This window comes from Gastrolobium bilobum, unplaced genomic scaffold, assembly GCF_033153095.1.
Source record: "Gastrolobium bilobum isolate Gb01-03AN ecotype WA unplaced genomic scaffold, APGP_CSIRO_Gbil_v1 utg31018, whole genome shotgun sequence".
Taxonomy (NCBI): Eukaryota; Viridiplantae; Streptophyta; class Magnoliopsida; order Fabales; family Fabaceae; genus Gastrolobium; species Gastrolobium bilobum.
Genome location: NW_026897324.1, coordinates 88,197 through 107,129, shown reverse-complemented (window position 1 = coordinate 107,129; position 18,933 = coordinate 88,197). Strand labels below are relative to the sequence as shown.

The window sequence follows — 18,933 nt, the reverse complement described above, 5'->3', positions numbered from 1 at the left end:
GAACTCCTCCTTTTTATAAGCGCTCATTTCTTCTTCAGCGCCTGTATTCTCAGTTTCTCTTAACCTTCGCTTCTCATTCTCTTTCTCTGCGCACAGTTTCCTCTCTCTCTCTCTCTCTCTCTCTCTCTCTCTAGCTTGTGTAGATCGGAAATGGCGGAGACTGAGACATTTGCTTTTCAGGCTGAGATCAACCAGCTTCTCAGCCTCATCATCAACACCTTCTACTCCAACAAGGAGATCTTCCTTCGTGAACTCATCAGTAACGCCTCCGATGTATGTTTCTTTGTTTCTCTTCATGTATTTGTGCTCTTTTTTGCTCGATCTATAATTCATTTCTGTTTCTTTAATTTAATTTAACTAGTCGTCTTGCTTTCAGTTTTTTTTTTTGGTTTAAATTTCGTTTATATTTACCTTTAACCTAGATCGTTAAACAGGTTCTTTCTTAATATAGTGATTTTTTTTATGTTTATTGCTTGAAATTTTTTCTATGACGTAGTGGAGAATTTTTTTTTGGTTTATGTCTGTACTCGGTTACTTTGTTTATTATGGTTTCTTAATGTAATCAATGCTGTTCATGGAATTTGTTATGTCGTCTTGTACCTTTGTTTACTGTTGTTACTCTTTGTTAATTTTTTATACCGGAATAGTGATTCTAATTTTGTTTGGTAATTATAGAATGGTTGCATGAAATTAGATTGTAATTGGAGCCAATTTAAGTCGAAGGTTATGGTGGAAACTTTGTTTTATGGCGATAAGGTTTTTGACTGTTTTGATTTCTGGAATCCGTGGCTGTGTTAATGGTAGTTTCTTCATAAATTGGTTTGTTGTCATACATGCAGTATGTGAATGTGTTTATTTGACATTGTAGGCTTTGGACAAGATCCGATTTGAGAGTCTGACCGACAAGAGCAAGCTCGATGCGCAGCCAGAGTTGTTTATCCATATTATTCCTGATAAAGTAAACAACAGTTTGACCATTGTTGACAGTGGTATTGGCATGACCAAGGCTGGTAAGATAAGATTGCTTTTTAGTGTTGGTGATATCTCTCTTTGTTGCAGTGTACGATTGTTATTGGTCTCTAAGCAATTATGTGTTTTATGTTTTTCCAGATTTGGTGAACAACCTGGGTACTATTGCAAGGTCTGGTACCAAGGAATTTATGGAAGCACTGGCTGCTGGTGCTGATGTGAGTATGATTGGACAGTTTGGTGTTGGGTTCTACTCGGCCTATCTTGTGGCTGAGAAGGTTATTGTTACCTCCAAGCACAATGATGATGAGCAGTATGTCTGGGAATCCCAAGCTGGTGGGTCTTTCACTGTTACAAGGGACTCGTCTGGTGAGATTCTTGGTAGGGGGACAAAGATAACTCTCTACCTGAAGGAAGATCAGCTTGAGTACCTTGAGGAGCGTCGATTGAAGGACTTGATTAAGAAGCATTCTGAGTTCATTAGCTACCCTATTTCTCTTTGGATTGAGAAGACTACCGAGAAGGAGATTTCTGATGACGAGGATGAGGAAGAGAAGAAGGACGAGGAGGGTAAGGTGGAGGATGTAGATGAAGAGAAGGAGAAGGAAGAAAAAAAGAAAAAGAAGATTAAGGAGGTATCACATGAATGGTCCTTGGTGAACAAGCAGAAGCCTATTTGGATGAGGAAGCCTGAAGAGATCACCAAAGAAGAATATTCTGCATTCTACAAGAGTCTCACCAACGATTGGGAAGAGCATTTGTCTGTCAAGCACTTCTCTGTTGAGGGTCAACTGGAGTTTAAGGCTGTTCTCTTTGTACCCAAGAGGGCACCTTTTGACCTGTTTGACACAAGGAAGAAACCTAACAACATCAAGCTCTATGTTCGTCGTGTCTTTATCATGGATAACTGTGAGGAGTTGATTCCTGAATATCTGGGCTTTGTCAAGGGTATTGTTGATTCTGAGGATCTTCCTCTCAACATTTCTAGAGAAATGCTGCAGCAGAACAAAATCCTGAAGGTCATTCGTAAGAACTTGGTCAAGAAATGCCTCGAGCTTTTCTTTGAAATTGCTGAGAACAAGGAGGATTACAACAAGTTCTATGAGTCCTTCTCTAAGAACTTGAAACTTGGAATTCACGAGGATTCTCAGAACAAGACAAAGATTGCTGAATTGCTCAGGTATCACTCCACCAAGAGTGGTGATGAGATGACCAGCCTCAAGGACTACGTGACCAGGATGAAGGAAGGTCAGAGTGATATATACTACATTACTGGTGAAAGCAAGAAAGCGGTGGAGAATTCTCCTTTCTTGGAGAAGCTGAAGAAGAAGGGGTACGAGGTTCTTTTCATGGTTGATGCCATTGATGAGTATGCTATTGGTCAGCTTAAGGAATTTGAGGGTAAGAAGTTGGTTTCTGCTACTAAGGAAGGTCTCAAGCTTGATGAGAGTGAAAATGAGAAGAAAAAACAAGATGAACTCAAGGAGAAATTTGATGGTTTGTGCAAGGTGATGAAGGATGTTTTGGGTGACAAGGTTGAGAAAGTTGTGGTATCCGACCGTGTTGTTGATTCTCCATGCTGTCTTGTTACCGGTGAATATGGGTGGACCGCTAACATGGAAAGGATTATGAAAGCTCAGGCACTGAGAGACAACAGTATGGCTGGGTACATGTCAAGCAAGAAGACAATGGAGATCAACCCTGAGAATCCTATCATGGACGAGCTGAGGAAGCGAGCTGATGCTGACCGGAACGACAAATCTGTCAAGGATCTTGTTCTCTTGCTTTTCGAGACTGCTCTCCTCACTTCTGGTTTCAGCCTTGACGATCCCAACACATTTGGTAACAGGATCCACAGGATGTTGAAGCTTGGACTGAGCATTGACGAGGATGCTGGTGATGCAGATGCTGACATGCCCCCATTGGAAGAAGCAGATGCAGAGGCTGAGGGTTCCAAAATGGAGGAAGTCGACTAAATTTGACAGATAGAACAGCGTTTGATTAGCAATTACTTAAGAATGCGGAGTCTTTACATTTTGGCTATGTTTTTATTTTTCTATTTTGGATTGTTGACATTATTAAATGCAAATTAGGGATAATTTTCTCCATTTTAGTCTTTTATTTTTATGACCCGAAAAATTCTGGTGTTAGTTTTTTGGCTATTGAATCTGTTTTCTGGTTGCGCTCGGGGGATTTTGCGAACTTGTTGATGTAGTTTTTAAGCGTGTTATTGATAATTACTTTTTTTCAATTACTAAGAAAGTGCAAATTCAATATTTTTACAATTTATTTTTCCAAAAAAAAAGGGTTCTCTCGAAAAACATTTTGGAAGTAGTTATAGTTTTTCGAAAAACAATTTTTTTGTTCTTATTATATTGTTAGCCTTTTTAGAAGGAATTGAGATCGAATAAATGATTAGTACATTTTTTGCGGAATTACTAACTCTCATGGGCGGATACTTCAGAAATCGAATAAAACTACGAAATAAAATAAAATGAACAAATAAATCGTGGAAATGATTGTGGATAGTAAGTATTATAGTAAAAAATTAGTGTAAAAATCCATTTTTCCCAAATCTTCTTCTAATTATTTGAAAAAAAAAAAACACTTAGTGTGAGGTTGCTGTTGCAGAGAAAGAAGAAGAGGATGAACTCATTGGTAAAAAGTTGAAGTATCAAGCTGATGCAAAATGATGTTTTGATTTGAATTAGTTGATATAATTTAGAAGTTATTAAACTTTATTCTCTTGATATTTTGAAACTTGTTTGTAAGGGTTGTTAATTTATTTTTTTATGTTTTTGAACTAATGTCTTATATAGTTACGTGACTTATATCTTCTTAATATGAAGTTGTTCATTAAATTTTGAATAGTAACATAGGTGAGATATATATATATATATATATATATATATATATATATATATATAAAATTTTGTATCTTAAGTTTAAGTAGTAAAAACTTTACGTTTTGTGTTATTTCTACAATTTATGTTTTTACTATTCCCTTTTATTTTCACGTAAAAACTCGATTTTGACAACATCATAGCTGATAGTAGAGGGATTAAAATTAGACATGGAAGATGAAAACATTTTACACTTGGATCCCAAAATTGAGTTTTCCATCTTTTATACTCATGTTATGGACCCATAAAAAGATCATAAGTTCTTAACAAGCAGTCAGGCGGCTATCAGAATTTGGAAGATGGGATTCATTGAAGATTGAGTTACGAACGTGATATTGGGACTACGAAAAATGGAAAAATGGCCAAGCAAAAGGATATCCGTAAACTAGTTTTCCATTGTCGCTCATCAATGAAATCCGAACCACAAAAGTGTCTGTAAGTTTAACCACAATAAATGAATCCACAATACCAAATATTTTATTCAAAGATAAAACCAATGTAAGGGAAGCAAAACAATCTGATATTCCCTTTTTTATACACAAGGTGGCTATGCATGCCAAAGGCAATGAAACTAAATTATGAACTAAATACATGACCTTCAAGTATCGTCTACTTGTGAATGGAATACAAAGCTTGGGAATGTTGTCGTGATGTCCCTGCTCAAACACATGAATATGGATATCAGAAAGGGCCGGTCAAAGCCAAAGTCAAAAAGATAAACCATGTTACAAGTTCACTTTCAAAAGTATCGAAGTACCATATACTGTGAGATTTAATAAGACCAAGTTCATATTATGTTCTATGACATACACAGAGTAAGGGGAAACCTAAACACAAGCAGCCTATAATCATCTAGAGGTTTCAAAGTTCAGTTTTAATTTTGACTAAATACCCTTTTCGATCTTTACCAAATTTTACGAGGCCCGCTTTAGTTCCTGTCAAATAAAAAGGCTATTCGTGGTCCCTAAGAAATTCAAAATGGACCCATTTTAGTCCTTTTGAGAGACTAATGTGGGTCTTTTTTGAATTTGTGAGGGATCACGATTTCAACTAAATGGGTCTATTTTAAATTTCTTAGGGACCACGAATAGCCTTTTTATTTGCTAGAGACTAAAGCGGGCATCGTGAAATTTGTTGAAGACCAAAAATGGTATTTACTCTTTAATTTTTTGTGCCACTATGAACAGTTTTTTCTAATTCATACCTTCTATCCTTGTAGATTAATTTGTATTAATACCAAAATCGATTTCCCGCTACAAACAAATGCTGAGCTGCACTTGATTTTAGACTTTCCAAAAAAGTAGAGATTATATCACATCTCTTGTCCATTTCCTAACTTGATTTTGCCCATAAGGTATCCATTTTGGAGAGTATCCACAGAAATCGACTAGAAAAATGTAAATTAAAAAAAAAATTACTTGAGATATTGAAGGGTCATGTTCTTCAATAGCGACGGATGGCGCAAAACAAGGTTTCTCCACTCTTCCTTGTCAATCTTGCCATCATGCTTTGTATCTGCTTCCTCAAAAGTCTGAAGAAATCCAAATTTTAAATTTGAAACTATCCAAGTGAATTTTCAAAAAAGAGAAAAAGAGACACTGAAGACTCATGTATGCTATTAGAAAACCAAATGACAGAAGAATGGAGTAGCACCTTATCAATTATACTTTCTATAACTTCATCTGATAGGTTCATACCAGATTCAGCAAGTGTAGCAACTACCATTTGCTTCACCTATATAAAAAGTCAAGACAAAAGTCAGGCTTGCCTCCAGTGAGGAGCAAAAAACTTAGAATCGGATCTAAGAAGACTAAGTACCTCTTGTCTTTCAATAAAACCCTGCTGCTTGAGATCATACAGTTGAAAGGAAACTGAAACATAGAGACTATATAGGTTTAGCTTTTTTGTAAAAAAGGATTAAAAAGAAGAAGAAGGTCCATGTGAGTAAAATCAAGAATTGATTCCAATTGTGCATTATTTTTTAAAATTTAAAAGCAGAAGTGCAGAAAATTCATCCTAAAATAATAATTATATATTAAAAAAAATTGCAGACAACATACATTCAATCTTATCATCAATAGGGGCATTTGGATGGAAGACGGAGAGAGCACGAGCAAACTCTTCAAAACCTAGTATCCCATTATGCTTTGTGTCAAACAAATCAAATACCTAATACAATTAGAGAGAAGCTCATATGAGATACTAACCACAAGGAGTAATATGAATCAGTCTTTTAGCATTATACAGGGAAACTTGTTTTTTCTTTGTACATGTATAGATATTAACTTGATATGATCAAACAAAGAGAATTTCATGCTTCAAAGTAAAGATATTTGCACAAAAACAGATAAAAAGAAAGGAAATCAATACCCGATCTGCGAACAAACTTTCTTTTTTATTCGTCTTGAATAATGCCAATTGAAACTCATCCTGCAAATGATATCTAAAATTGAATATAACATCTGATGGAATTATTTTTTTAAAACTAAACCCTTCTAAAGAAAGAAAACAATGAAATAGGAGAACAATAGAATTCATGATATAGATAAAGAAAACTGCAAACCCAATGCACAAAGTCGCCAATGCACAAACGACTTTGCAAGGGTAGGTATAGGGCAAATTATACGCAACCTTGCCCTTGCATTTTGCAAAAAATTTGTTTCCTAGATTTGAACTCGTGACCTTCCAGTCACAAAGGAGCAACCTTACTACTTATCCAAGGCAGCAACCTTACTACTTATCCAAGGCTCACCCTCAATGTATGATATAGATAGAGAATGATAAATAAAACTTAAAATATGATACATGCCTTCTTCAATTAAGCTAATTAGAGTGAAAAGCTCAGTTAATGAAATATAATATGCCCAAAACACAAGTTGTCCAATGACAAAGCAGACAAACCTTGTTAATCAGCCCATCATCAATTACAGCACTGCTGATCTTTTTGAAGAGCTCATAAAGTGCTTCTATTTCACTTACACTGACTGCATACACGAGCAAAATAAATAGCTATCTTCAGCACAAATATTCTGTATTTAATTTCAGACAATTAGGTGAAAGGTAATAGAACCCAGCAATACAAACAAGATAGTCACAACTTCTATACTGCTCCTTTCTTTTCTTCTTCATCACCATTAATTACATTACATCAAAATATAATGGAATAACACAAGATACAGGATCTTAGAAGCACATATTCTCAATCATCAGACATAGATTGACAAATCAAAATTCATTTGTGGTCTAGTTTTGCAAGAATAGAAGTGACAAATAATGAATGATAAGCATAAGGTTGATAGCATACACACTGTCTCCCTAGCAAGAAGTTCAGGATCTTCAAGGCCTCTTGACTGTTTATATATATCAATATCACAACAACGCAATAGGGAAGCAAATAAAGGCTTAAATCCCTCTAAACACTGCAACATGATATCTCTTGCAAATCAGACCACTCCATAACTGTTCCAAGAATAAATTAGTCAGATATTCCATTTAGTTCATTCCTCATAAAGTCATTGAAAGAGGGTCAATGGCAAGTGAACCTTTTAACCATTTCCAACTTCAGGTGACCAATCCCAAATGGCAAGATCTGCAAAATTTGAAAGGCAACAAAATCTGGTTTCGGACTGAATAAAAATATGCATCACTTTCTAATTTAGAAAGCACACAAATTGAAAACACAACAACATAACAAGTTCCATATTTGAATCATGAGCAGAATTTATTTGCAATTACATCATACTAAAAGCATCAACATTCAAAGGCTATAAATTGTGCATTGCTTTCTACCTTTCTCATTGAAGCACATTAAATTTTGTACATAAATTTGTACCCAAAAAAAAAAAATTGTATTTAAATGAAAATTTTCTCACATGCATGTATACACATCTATCACACACTCCTTAGAATTGTTTCAAAATGTTTGGTTGTTGACGTAGTTTTCCTACATAAAACCATCAGATGTTCAAGAAATTAATAAGGAACTCCAAATAGAACCATGCATACAACAAGAACAACAACAACAGCAGCAACAACAACAAACAAGCCTTATTCCACAAGATGGGGGAAGGCTCCACTGGCCATATCAAAAACCAAAATTTCAATAAATCCATAATAATAGAAACCACAAAAATTACATCTCTCCTATGCATCTAGGCCACTTATAATTGATAAACATGGATCCATGATCCCACACCCAGAAGCTTCACACAGAAAACTTGTCAAAATCGCCCAGGAGCAGTACAAAGATTCAAAATTCAATAGCCCCAGATCAAAAGAACTGAAACTCACAAAATTTGAAGCTGATTATTCTGAATTCAAGGTAATTCACCATTCACAGACCCATTAACCCACATGCATGAAAAACTCATCGATCTACATGAACTAGCAAAGAAACAGAGAAAAACGGAATTCAAAGAAAACTCAAGAACCCCACATGAAAATATATGATAAAATCATGCTCTGTAGTCTATTCTAAGATTGATAAGCAATCAGCTGAAGTGGGTAGGGAGAAAAATCAAACCTTGGAGGCAGAAGACCAGCCAAAAAATCAATAAATAAAAATGAAAAAGTAAAAATGTATAGAAGCTCGGAGAAATAGAGTTTTGAGTGGTGAAGCCTTTGATTACAGTTTACAGCTTCCCCGAAACTCAGGATGGTTGCGACAAATCTCTCTTCACAAAGGTGACAAAACTGATATGGTCGTGTCGATGATAGAAGACAACTCATATATATATATATATATATATATATATATATATATATATATATATATATATAAGGCAGGATATTCTTACACCGGTGTAAGAGTTAGAAGTCTTACACTCAATCTTGATCATTGAAATGATCCTGACCCTATATATATATATAGGGATAAACATTTCTGCAACCACTTTATATAAGTTTATCTACAGCTACCCTTAATAACTATGTTCTCCCGGAAGAACATAGTTATAACATTAAAAGTTGCTTTTTTTTCTCCCTCCTCATTTACTTTTTGGAACCTATCTGCTGATGTGCAGAAATATTTTTTTTCCATATATATATGGGCTTTATTTTTATTATGTTACATAACATAAAATCATCTTCCTACACACACAAATTTTATATGGGACCCAATTTAAATTTTTCTCTTTTTCCTATTCTCTCTCCTCTCTCTTCCTTTTGTGAGAGTAGGAAGTTTGTTTTTATGTTATGTTACATAACAAAAACATTTCCATATATATATATGGGGTTTGATTTTCTCATGTTAAATGATAATTCAATTCTCATGTTGTAGAGATAAAAAGCATGTGGACCCAAGTGTTAGAAAAAATTATATGTAGGACCCATGTCAGCACGGAAATCGAAGGGTGTGTAGGAAAATTTGAATTCTCATGTTAAATGAGAATTATAAAACCCTATATATATATATAGAGGCAGGATCCTTTGACACCGGTGTCAAATTTGAAGTTTGACACCTCATCTCAGAGCCGTTAGATCAAAAAAGATCAACGATTCTGATTTGTAAGCATGTGACACCATTGATCTTTTTTGATCTAACGACTCTCAGATGAGGTGTCAAATTTCAAATTTGACACCGGTGTCAAAGGATCCTACCTCATATATATATATATATATATATATGAGAAAAGTATTTACAGTGTCAGCTGACGTGGCAGAGAGATAAAACAATATAGCTGTTCTTTTTTCTCTTTTTTCACACAATGTCGGCTGATATGACACAGAGAGAAAATGCAATTTTAATGTATGACCAGTCATACTTAATTAAAAAGCGGTAGCTGTAGACAACTTTATCTAAAGTGGCTGTAGAAATGTTTTTCCTTATATATATTTATATATATATATATATATATATATATATATATCGTACCTATTTTTTTTATACACGCATGAATATTGTTAGATTATAATCTTAACTAATTTTTATTTTTTTCTGTGCTCTTAAGACTTTATCTTTTTTTTTTTAAATTTTTAATTTGACACCAAATTATTAATATAATGGTTATAATTTATTAAAAATTATTAATTAATAATTAATTAATAAATATGACGAAATAAATTATAAGCGTTAAACTTATGAAAACAAATAATTAAGATTTGGTGTCAAACTGAAAAGTTTATATATTTCTCTACGATATATTTATCTCTTTTTGGGGTTACCCAACCCTAATTATCTCTTTGAGACGAGTTGGCTCCCTCTGGTATCCCCACGAGCTTCGACTCTTTGAGCCGGCTATGAGACTAATCCGGAGTGTGGGGGAACAGTGATGGCTAAAGGTTCAGCCCCCTCCCCAAGAATGCATTCAGCGGGAATCGACGATATATTTATCTCTAGTTATCTAAAACTACGTTATTTTGTTTATTTATTTTTTATATTAATTGATTCGCCTTTGAATAGTTATGATTCTTTTTTCTCTTTCTTTCTTTATCCCACTGATCTATCTTTGTACGGTTATGATTTAGTGGCCGGAGATAAAGTTATCTCAAGCAGCTTGAGAAACGATAAGCCATATATATATATATATATATATATATATATATATATATATATATATGTCAAATTTAATATAGTGTTTTTTATTTAAATTATGTATATAATTGTTGTAAAATAAATATAGATAATTGGGAGAAAATATGGAGATAAGGGAGAGATAGGGAAAAATCTATTCTTCTTGTATTATCATGCCCTTTGATGCCTCTATTTATAGGCTCACAAGACAAGGACGACTACAATATGATAAATGACCACAATTATTTATTCAGTGGTTACAGAACATTCAACGGTCATAACGATTATGGACATCCAACAATTAATATTATTTATAGCACTCCCCCTTGGATGTCCAATGATCCTATTAAAAGAAACACGTATTAGAGGCTGCCTCATTAAAAACCTTACCAGGAAAATCCAATGGGACAAAATCATGGTTAAGGAAAAAAGAGTGCAGCACATTTTTTTTTTTTTTTGATAACAAGTGCAGCACATATTTTACTCTCCCTGATGATAACATTATTTAATATCTTTGAGTTTATGCATCTCGATCTTGTATAAAAGATTCTCAAAACTTGAAGTAGGTAATGCCTTGGTAAATAAATCTGCCAAATTATCACTTGAACAAATTTGTTGAACACCATGAAATAATTATGCTTCCACTTGTGATCGAAATCTTGTTTGGGATCTACCTTTGTGGCTCAGGTAAATAACCAACATTATAATTATTCTAGTATCTTCGTGTTGGATAAGAGTATGATCATGCTAATAGACTTACAAACAACAAAGTAAAAATAAAATCTGAGGGTAAAAAGGGAGAAGATATGGGGTTAGAAAATTGAACATCCACTTATTTGATTTTTTCATAACTCTCCCTTGGATGTTCACCATTAATCATACGCTAATAGATTGCCTCATTAAAAACCTTCACAAGAAAAATCCAATGGGATAAAAACTTGGTGAAGGAAAAAAGAGTGCAATTCTTATAGCTCTCCCTTTGAATATTTATTGTAGTTATTATATGAGTAAATATCTCCCCCTTAACTGAGCCATATAATTAATCTCCTTTATCACACTATATATTATGCCCCATTGGCATTTCAAGATTAGAAAATTATTTTTCATGGGGGGAGAAATAAAGATTTTATTTATGTCGAGCGATCTCATAACCGTTGGGGTACTCAATGAATTTGCTTTGTCAATGTACAATTTCTTTAAATTATAAGTCAAATGATAAATATTTTATCAAGGCGATTATACCATATATGCCTTTATTTCTTTAATCCATTTACCGATATTTGAAGCTTTATTCCACAAATTTCCCAGGAATTCTTATATGCTTCAAGAGTTTTAAATTCTTCTAGGATATATATTTCACTATCGATCGAATAAGCCACATAAATAGGCTATAATAACATCTATTAGACGCATGTCAATTTTTCATATATTGCCAGATTAGTAAGATATGTGAAGGTGATCGCATCCACCAAAAGAGAATACATATATTTCATATAATAAATGCCAGGATTTTGTGAAAATTATTGTACTACAAGTCGTGTTTTATATCATTACGACTTCATTTTTCTCATTATAATTTTTGCATATTTGTACCCCACTACTGCCTTTACACCTTCATGTGTTTGGATTCTATGTCCAAAAAACTTTAAATATGAACCGCGTCTTTATATTTTGGCCAATTATTTTTCTATTCATAATAAAAAAATTTGTTCAAGATCCTTGTCTTGTTTCAATATTCCATTATTTGCAAAAATATTGTCGACAACTATATGTCTATGGTTCCAACTTTTTCATGAAATGACATAAGTATGAGAGATCTCTTTATTTTCAGGTACCTAAACCTCCTCGAGTTTAAATGAAAGTTATGTCTTTAGGATTAAGAATTGTCTCCATATTATGACCATCTTAATCATTTTCTCCTTTCCTCCCTTTTTGAGGATTTTTATCTTTCGAACCGATTATTTTTCTATGTACAATATGAATTGGAGCATTTACAGTTGGAATATTAGACTTATTGGTCAGTTAAACCATCTGGCAGTCGATATATAATATATTTTTCTCATATTTGCTTGGTGCGAGGATCTATATGAGATAATGAAAATGCATTTTGTATTTTCCAACCGTTTATTCTCTCCGGCTTATGTTGGAAAAACTAATAACAATAATCCACTAAATCTCCAATCATTATTTCAATATATTATTTAAGGAGATTCATATCCAACATATATTCCCAACTATATTTGAGATTCATCTTTGTGTGTTGTGGTGGAGTAATTAGAATATAAATTGCACATCAAAAATATTATTTGGCTGCTGACCATAAGCCAATGTAATAGGGAGATGATAACTTATTGGCATGATGCGTACAAGTACTGCAACATAAAATATAGCACATTCCCATGCAAAAATAGGGAGAAATAGTGTTTTGAGTGGTGAAGCCTTTGGTTACAGTTTACAACTTCCTTGAAACTCAAGATGGTTGCGACAAATCTCTCTTCACAAAGGTGACAAAAGTGATATGGTCATGTCGATGATAGAATACAACTCATATATATATATATATATATATATATATATATATATATATATATATATATATAGTAGGGATATTCTTACTACCAAAATTTTTCACTACCAACTTACTACCTATCTACTCACTATTGGATTACCATTTTCTCTCTCTTCAGAAACTTTTTAACATTCTCTCTCTTTGATTCAATGGTGACTAGATAGTAGTAAGTAAGGTAGTAGTGAAAATTTTTGGTAGTAAAAATATCCTCCCTCATATATATATATATATATATATATATATATATATATACATATAGGTTAGGATTATTTTACACTAGTGTAAGTTACACTCTCAATTTTTTAGTAATGTGAGCCATTAGATACAAGTGGATCAATGCTCAAGATTGAGTGTAAGACTTCTAACTCTTACACCGGTGTAAGAATATCCTGCCCCTATATATATATATATATATATATATATATATATATATATATATATATATATATATATAGGTTTAGCGAATGTAGAGTGATTGCACCAATCAGCGGATGCAGTTTACTATGTACTCCTGAAAGTACACGGTTGAAAGCACCAATTCTTAGGTCAGTCATTGTACATCCGCTAAACACACACACATATATATATATATATATATTGTTAGGAATGTGGCTTCCATACTCAAGAGGGGGGTAAATTGAGTATTACAAGATTTTCGCAAAAGCCCCCTTCTAGTTTCTAAATAATCATTTCAAGTAAACTTTGATATGTGGAAAGCTAATCAATACATTCAGACAATCCATAATATATCACAAGTATAGAACTTATACTAGCACATACAAGATATCAAAGAAGAAATTAAAGTGCTAGAAATAAAGAGTTTAGAGTTTAGAGAATTGCAAACACAATATATCCTGGTTCGGTCACCACCACTTGTGACCTACATCCAGACTGAAGCCGCTCGATCAACTCTTTCACTAATGGTCAAGCTTCACGGGTGCTTGACAAACCTTTACAATCTTCCAAGATTTCGGGTTCTTGCATACCTTTCAATCTCCAAGTTTACGGGTACTTGGCAACCTTACAATTCACTCCAAATTTACTTAGGTATTTGGCCACCTCTCAAACAATGGGTCTCACAACTCTTTCAACTCAAGAATACAAGGAGGGAAATATTTGGAAATGAATATACACTCTCAAAGTGTGGATATACAACTTGAAGCACTATGGGTATATGAATTTTCAAGATATGACCTCAAATATGTTTGATCTTTGAAAGATATGAAAGAATATGCAAGTGATAGTGTAGAAGCTCTCAAAATATGTGTTGGAATGATGCCCCCATCATTTTAGGGTCATAAGGAATGTATTTATAGTGATTTTTCTCAAAACTAACCGTTTATAGCCGTTACAGGCTTTCTGTTGCAGGGGGAATCGATTCTCAATGAGTGGAAATCGATTCCCAACTTTTTCAGAGAGTGGGAATCGATTCCTACTCATAAGGAATCGATTCCCAACCTGTTGGAAAGGTTAGAAATGCGACAACAATAATATTGTTTCATATTTTGCGTATAACTTGAGCTATTATTGTCAGATTGATGTGATCTTGGTCTTGTTGTAAAGATAAAAGAAATATCTACAACTTCTATGAAGAACACAAGATCCAAATCCATCATCTTGGATACAAAAAATTGTATTGAAGGCAGCAACAAAATTATTTAGCAAATTCTAAGTTCAAGTGTGTTCTAAGTTGCTTCCAACCACTTTTTATGAAGGATCTTGACTTGATAAATGTGTTTTGAAGTTATAAAACATGTCAATGATCTTTTCCATGGGTTTTTCAAATTTCTTTCAAGTATATAAAAGTTTTGATTATGCAATTCGAAAAACACGTTTACTTTGAGAAAAATTTTGAGCTCATGCAATGCAATCTACCATATACCCTCACATATATTCTAAGTCGTTAAGATATATTCTAAATATGATTTCAGACTTATCTTCATGTCTTATGTCTTGGATCTTTACTTGAGCTTGATGCTTTGACTTGTTAGATATGACAATGCTTGACACTTGTTGGTTTTGATCATTTTTCACCATGGTTATGATATTGAGCTTCTCTTAGATGTTGTCCATGGTTTGTTATCTTTGATCTTGGTGTTGCTCTTCTAATTATTCCCTGTTGCTCTTGGTTCAATGATCTTGCCACTTTGATATGATATTACTCTTCTTGTGTGGCTACATCATACTCTTCTTGGTTGATGCTTTTTGCTCTTGATCAATGCTCTTCTTTTTTGTTGTTGTCACTTTGTTATCATCAAAAATATACCTTGTATCTACAATATCCCCCCTTTTGATGATGACAAACTTAAAATTGAGAAAAGGTTAGTATAAAAAATATTCTCAAATAATGTATATCATACTCCCCCTCAATTTATGAATGGTTCCCAAAAGTTATAATTATGAAAGTGAAGCATTACAAACCAACACATATGTATATGGTGGAAGAATATGATTTTCTCAATTTTCATATTTTCCTCCCCCTTTTGGCAACATCAAAAAGTATAAACCAAGATATGCGCGCAAACTTGTGAGCAATAAAATTCCATTGAGCATGATAATGAAAAAACACTTGTTTTGTAGCACCAAAACAATTATATCAAAGCTCCCCCTTAATCCATGAATGGTTTCAAAGACAAAAGTGTGAGAATTCTAGGGTCAACAAACATCATTTTGACTTTTTTAGTGCATTCTCCCTCTTTCATCTTTGTTTTTACCATTTCTCAATATGCTATGGAAGTGGATTTAAACCTCGAAGTGCTCAATATATCATAAATCCAATACAAATGATTCATACAAGTCAAGATACCCAATATGAGCATATGATCCGAGTATATAGCCAAATTCCCATAATATCTAGGAAATAAAATCAATAAAGCAAGAGATATCAAGACAAATGATTGCTCTAATTTTTGCTAGCGTACAAGTATATGTGCAAATTGTGGGCATATTACTAGCATGAAGATGCATATAGAGAGCAAGAAAAAGCGAACCCTATTTTACAAGTTGATAACTTACAAGTATATACATATATGGTTCTCTTTTTCTACAGTCAATGTAGATAACTTAACTACATTGAGCCCAAAATGACGTCGTTTTGAGGCAGAAATCAAGGTATTTTTGTAATTATAAATTATTTCAGGGTTATAATAGCCTTTTTCATTATAATTTTTTAATTTTTCAACCTAAAATGATGTCGTTTTGGGAGCGAATGTAGATAACTTATCTACATTCACTGTAGAAACATTAAAGCCATATATATATATATATATAGTTAGATTATTCAACCTATTTTTTTTATGCGTATCTTACTTATTAATGTCTAATACTATTAGATTAGAATATCAACTAACCTTTATTATTTTTAACTGTAGAACACATCTCTGAAAAAGTTGCTGATATAGTTCAACGTATAAGAGAGATTGAGGAGGAAAATAAAGTGACTCATTGATTTCCTGAATCTGAGTGGGGGAGAGTCTCACGGTCACTGTGCTCAAACCACTGTGCTCCTCCGGCAGCGCCACCATGTTGCTCCTCTGGTGCCTTGAAGCTCCCTAACGATTCTGGTTTTGGTACTTCCACCTTTGTATAAAGATTTGGCTCTGTCATCTTGTTTTGAATGTTGAGGAGGTTCCACATCGACGAGGAGATGAAAAAGAAATTTGTTTATAAACTATTTTGGATGGACATATGACAAGTTGCTTACTTATATTACGTAAGTGGATGGGTTGTTAATAACCCAGTGGGTCTCAATGTTGAGGAGGTTCCACATCGACGAGGAGATGAAAAAGAAATTTGTTTATAAACTATTTTGGATGGACATATGACAAGTTGCTTACTTATATTACGTAAGTGGATGGGTTGTTAATAACCCAGTGGGTCTCAATTTTTTACTAAATCGGCCGGTCAAACCCGGTTGTGACCGGGCTAAAACGGTTTGAGTGCATATCCGATCCGATATGTGACTCGAACCGGCCAAGAGACCGGTTTACCGGTTACCAGGTTGACCCGACCGGTTCGAGCGGAGTTTTAAAACACTGGGAAAGGATGTACTTACAACAAAAAAAGTTTACCACCTTTACAACTAACCTAATCACCGTTGATTTTCGTCAATCTAACGGTTATAATTTATGGAAATGAATAATTAATTAGTAAATGCGACCCAATAATTTTCAATAAATTATAACCGTCAGATTGATGGAAATCAACGGTGATTAAGTTAGTTGTAAATGTTGTAAACTTTTTTGGTGGTAGGTATATCCTTCCTTTATATATATGGGTTCATTTTTTCTAAAGTTATTTAGATAACTTTGTCTAATGTTCACCGAAATGATGTCGTTTTGGGGCGAAAATCATGGTGTATTTGTAATTTTAATTTATTTCAGGATTGTAATAGTATTTATCATTTTATTTTTTATTTGTCAACCCCAAAATAATATTGTTTCGGTGAACATTAGACAAAATTGTCAAAAATAATATTAAATACTTTTTTTCCATATATATATGTGTGTATGTGTGCGGGCGCGCGCATCAAATGGTTTTTTATTTAAATTATGTATGTAATGACATTTTTATTTGAATCAATAATTTTTTGTTTAAGAGATAAGAATTTTATTCTTTTTAATCATAAATCTCAAATAAAACAAAAGCTGTTGGGAATTAGAGTATTTGAACCGGACCATTGAGTTAATGAAAAATTAGTTAAAGAGAAGAAAAAAATAAATAAAAAGTACATCTAAATAGTGTTGCAAGTAAATTAAACAAATTTGAATCATACAACTATAGATTTTAAATGTGCATCTTTATTTTTTAAAATATATTAGTACTTTTAATCAAAAAATATTTCTAATATGTTGTTTTTTTTCGGTAGACTTCTAAAATGTTAATAAAATAAATTATTTCAAACATGTGTCAAAAATTTTTCTATTGAATTAAAAGATTATAATCGTAAACATTTTTTTTTTGGTGAGGTAATCGTAAACATTTAATTTATACAACTAGTTGAATATATGAATAGAATAGTTAATATTACCTAAAACTAATCCAATAAATAGGATATGCGTATGTATAAAAAAAAAAAGATATGCACACTGTATAGTATTGGAAAAATTTAAAGGAAGTATATCTTATGATTAGACCACTTAATTTACATAACCTAACTTTTTAAAAAATAACTTAATAATATAATAATGAACAGGATCCCGTAAGAGTAAGATCGAATAATGTGGAAGAGTACTAATCAGAACAATTTTTACAATTGGGCTGACTATGTGATATTCCTCTATACAATTGGCCTAGAACTGGCTTGAATGAGAGCAGCCTTGAGTTGTAGCAGCTTTAACCCATGGATCTTCATTGGAACAGGTGGGAGGTGTACCTGCATGTCACACCAACGCTCAAGTCAGATTTGGTTCCAACAAGTTTTATCATGTAAAAAAAGATATATACCTTGTGGTTAGCACATTTATATTTATAGTGAAATGGTGCGTAGCTTTGGGGGATGAGGCCGCAAGCCTTTGTCATTGATTCTTGTGGGTAGCTGTTTGCAGTAGTGTCTTGCTGATGAAGTAATATAATTGTAACATTTAATATTGAGGAGTTTGATGAGATATGCTTGACCTAAAGAAGAAGTTGCAGCCTTCATTGACTATAATTTTTGCTTAAGGAAGAAGGTTTTTGAGTGTGGGTTTCATATCATATGTTGGGCTAATAATAATATCCAGATCAAGTACTAAGAAATGAAGAAGAGAGCTTTACAAAGGGTGAGAAAAAATAATAATTTATAATAAATTATTTCAACAATACAGTGAATATTTCCCCCCAAAAAAATATAAAATAATTGTAAAGTACAACTGACATTTAAGGCTAACTTTATTCATTTTATGCAACAAATACTTATTAGATAATAATTGTATACAACTTAAAAAATAGGAAAAATGTTTGACTATTGAAAATATTCGATTAATTTGATTTAAGTATTGTCG

At 33.0% G+C, this 18,933-nt stretch overlaps 2 protein-coding genes across 2 annotated transcripts; one reads left to right on the top strand and one right to left on the bottom strand.

The window, feature by feature from the left end:
• Positions 1 to 19: 19 nt before the first annotated feature.
• On the top strand, positions 20 to 3,162 carry LOC133305986 (heat shock cognate protein 80). Its single transcript, XM_061506252.1, has 3 exons — positions 20 to 273; positions 869 to 1,010; positions 1,111 to 3,162. Exons 1-3 carry the CDS (start codon positions 151 to 153, stop codon positions 2,943 to 2,945), a joined length of 2,100 nt encoding a protein of 699 aa, XP_061362236.1. The 5' UTR covers positions 20 to 150; the 3' UTR covers positions 2,946 to 3,162.
• A 1,107-nt stretch (positions 3,163 to 4,269) lies between these two features.
• LOC133305988 (calcineurin B-like protein 3) lies at positions 4,270 to 8,574 on the bottom strand. Its single transcript, XM_061506253.1, has 9 exons — positions 7,415 to 8,574; positions 7,177 to 7,331; positions 6,774 to 6,856; positions 6,243 to 6,302; positions 5,933 to 6,041; positions 5,691 to 5,743; positions 5,526 to 5,606; positions 5,291 to 5,403; positions 4,270 to 4,528 (listed from the first exon to the last, which is right to left on the bottom strand). Exons 2-9 carry the CDS (start codon positions 7,298 to 7,300, stop codon positions 4,471 to 4,473), a joined length of 681 nt encoding a protein of 226 aa, XP_061362237.1. The 5' UTR covers positions 7,301 to 7,331; positions 7,415 to 8,574; the 3' UTR covers positions 4,270 to 4,470.
• Between the last annotated feature and the right edge of the window lie 10,359 nt (positions 8,575 to 18,933).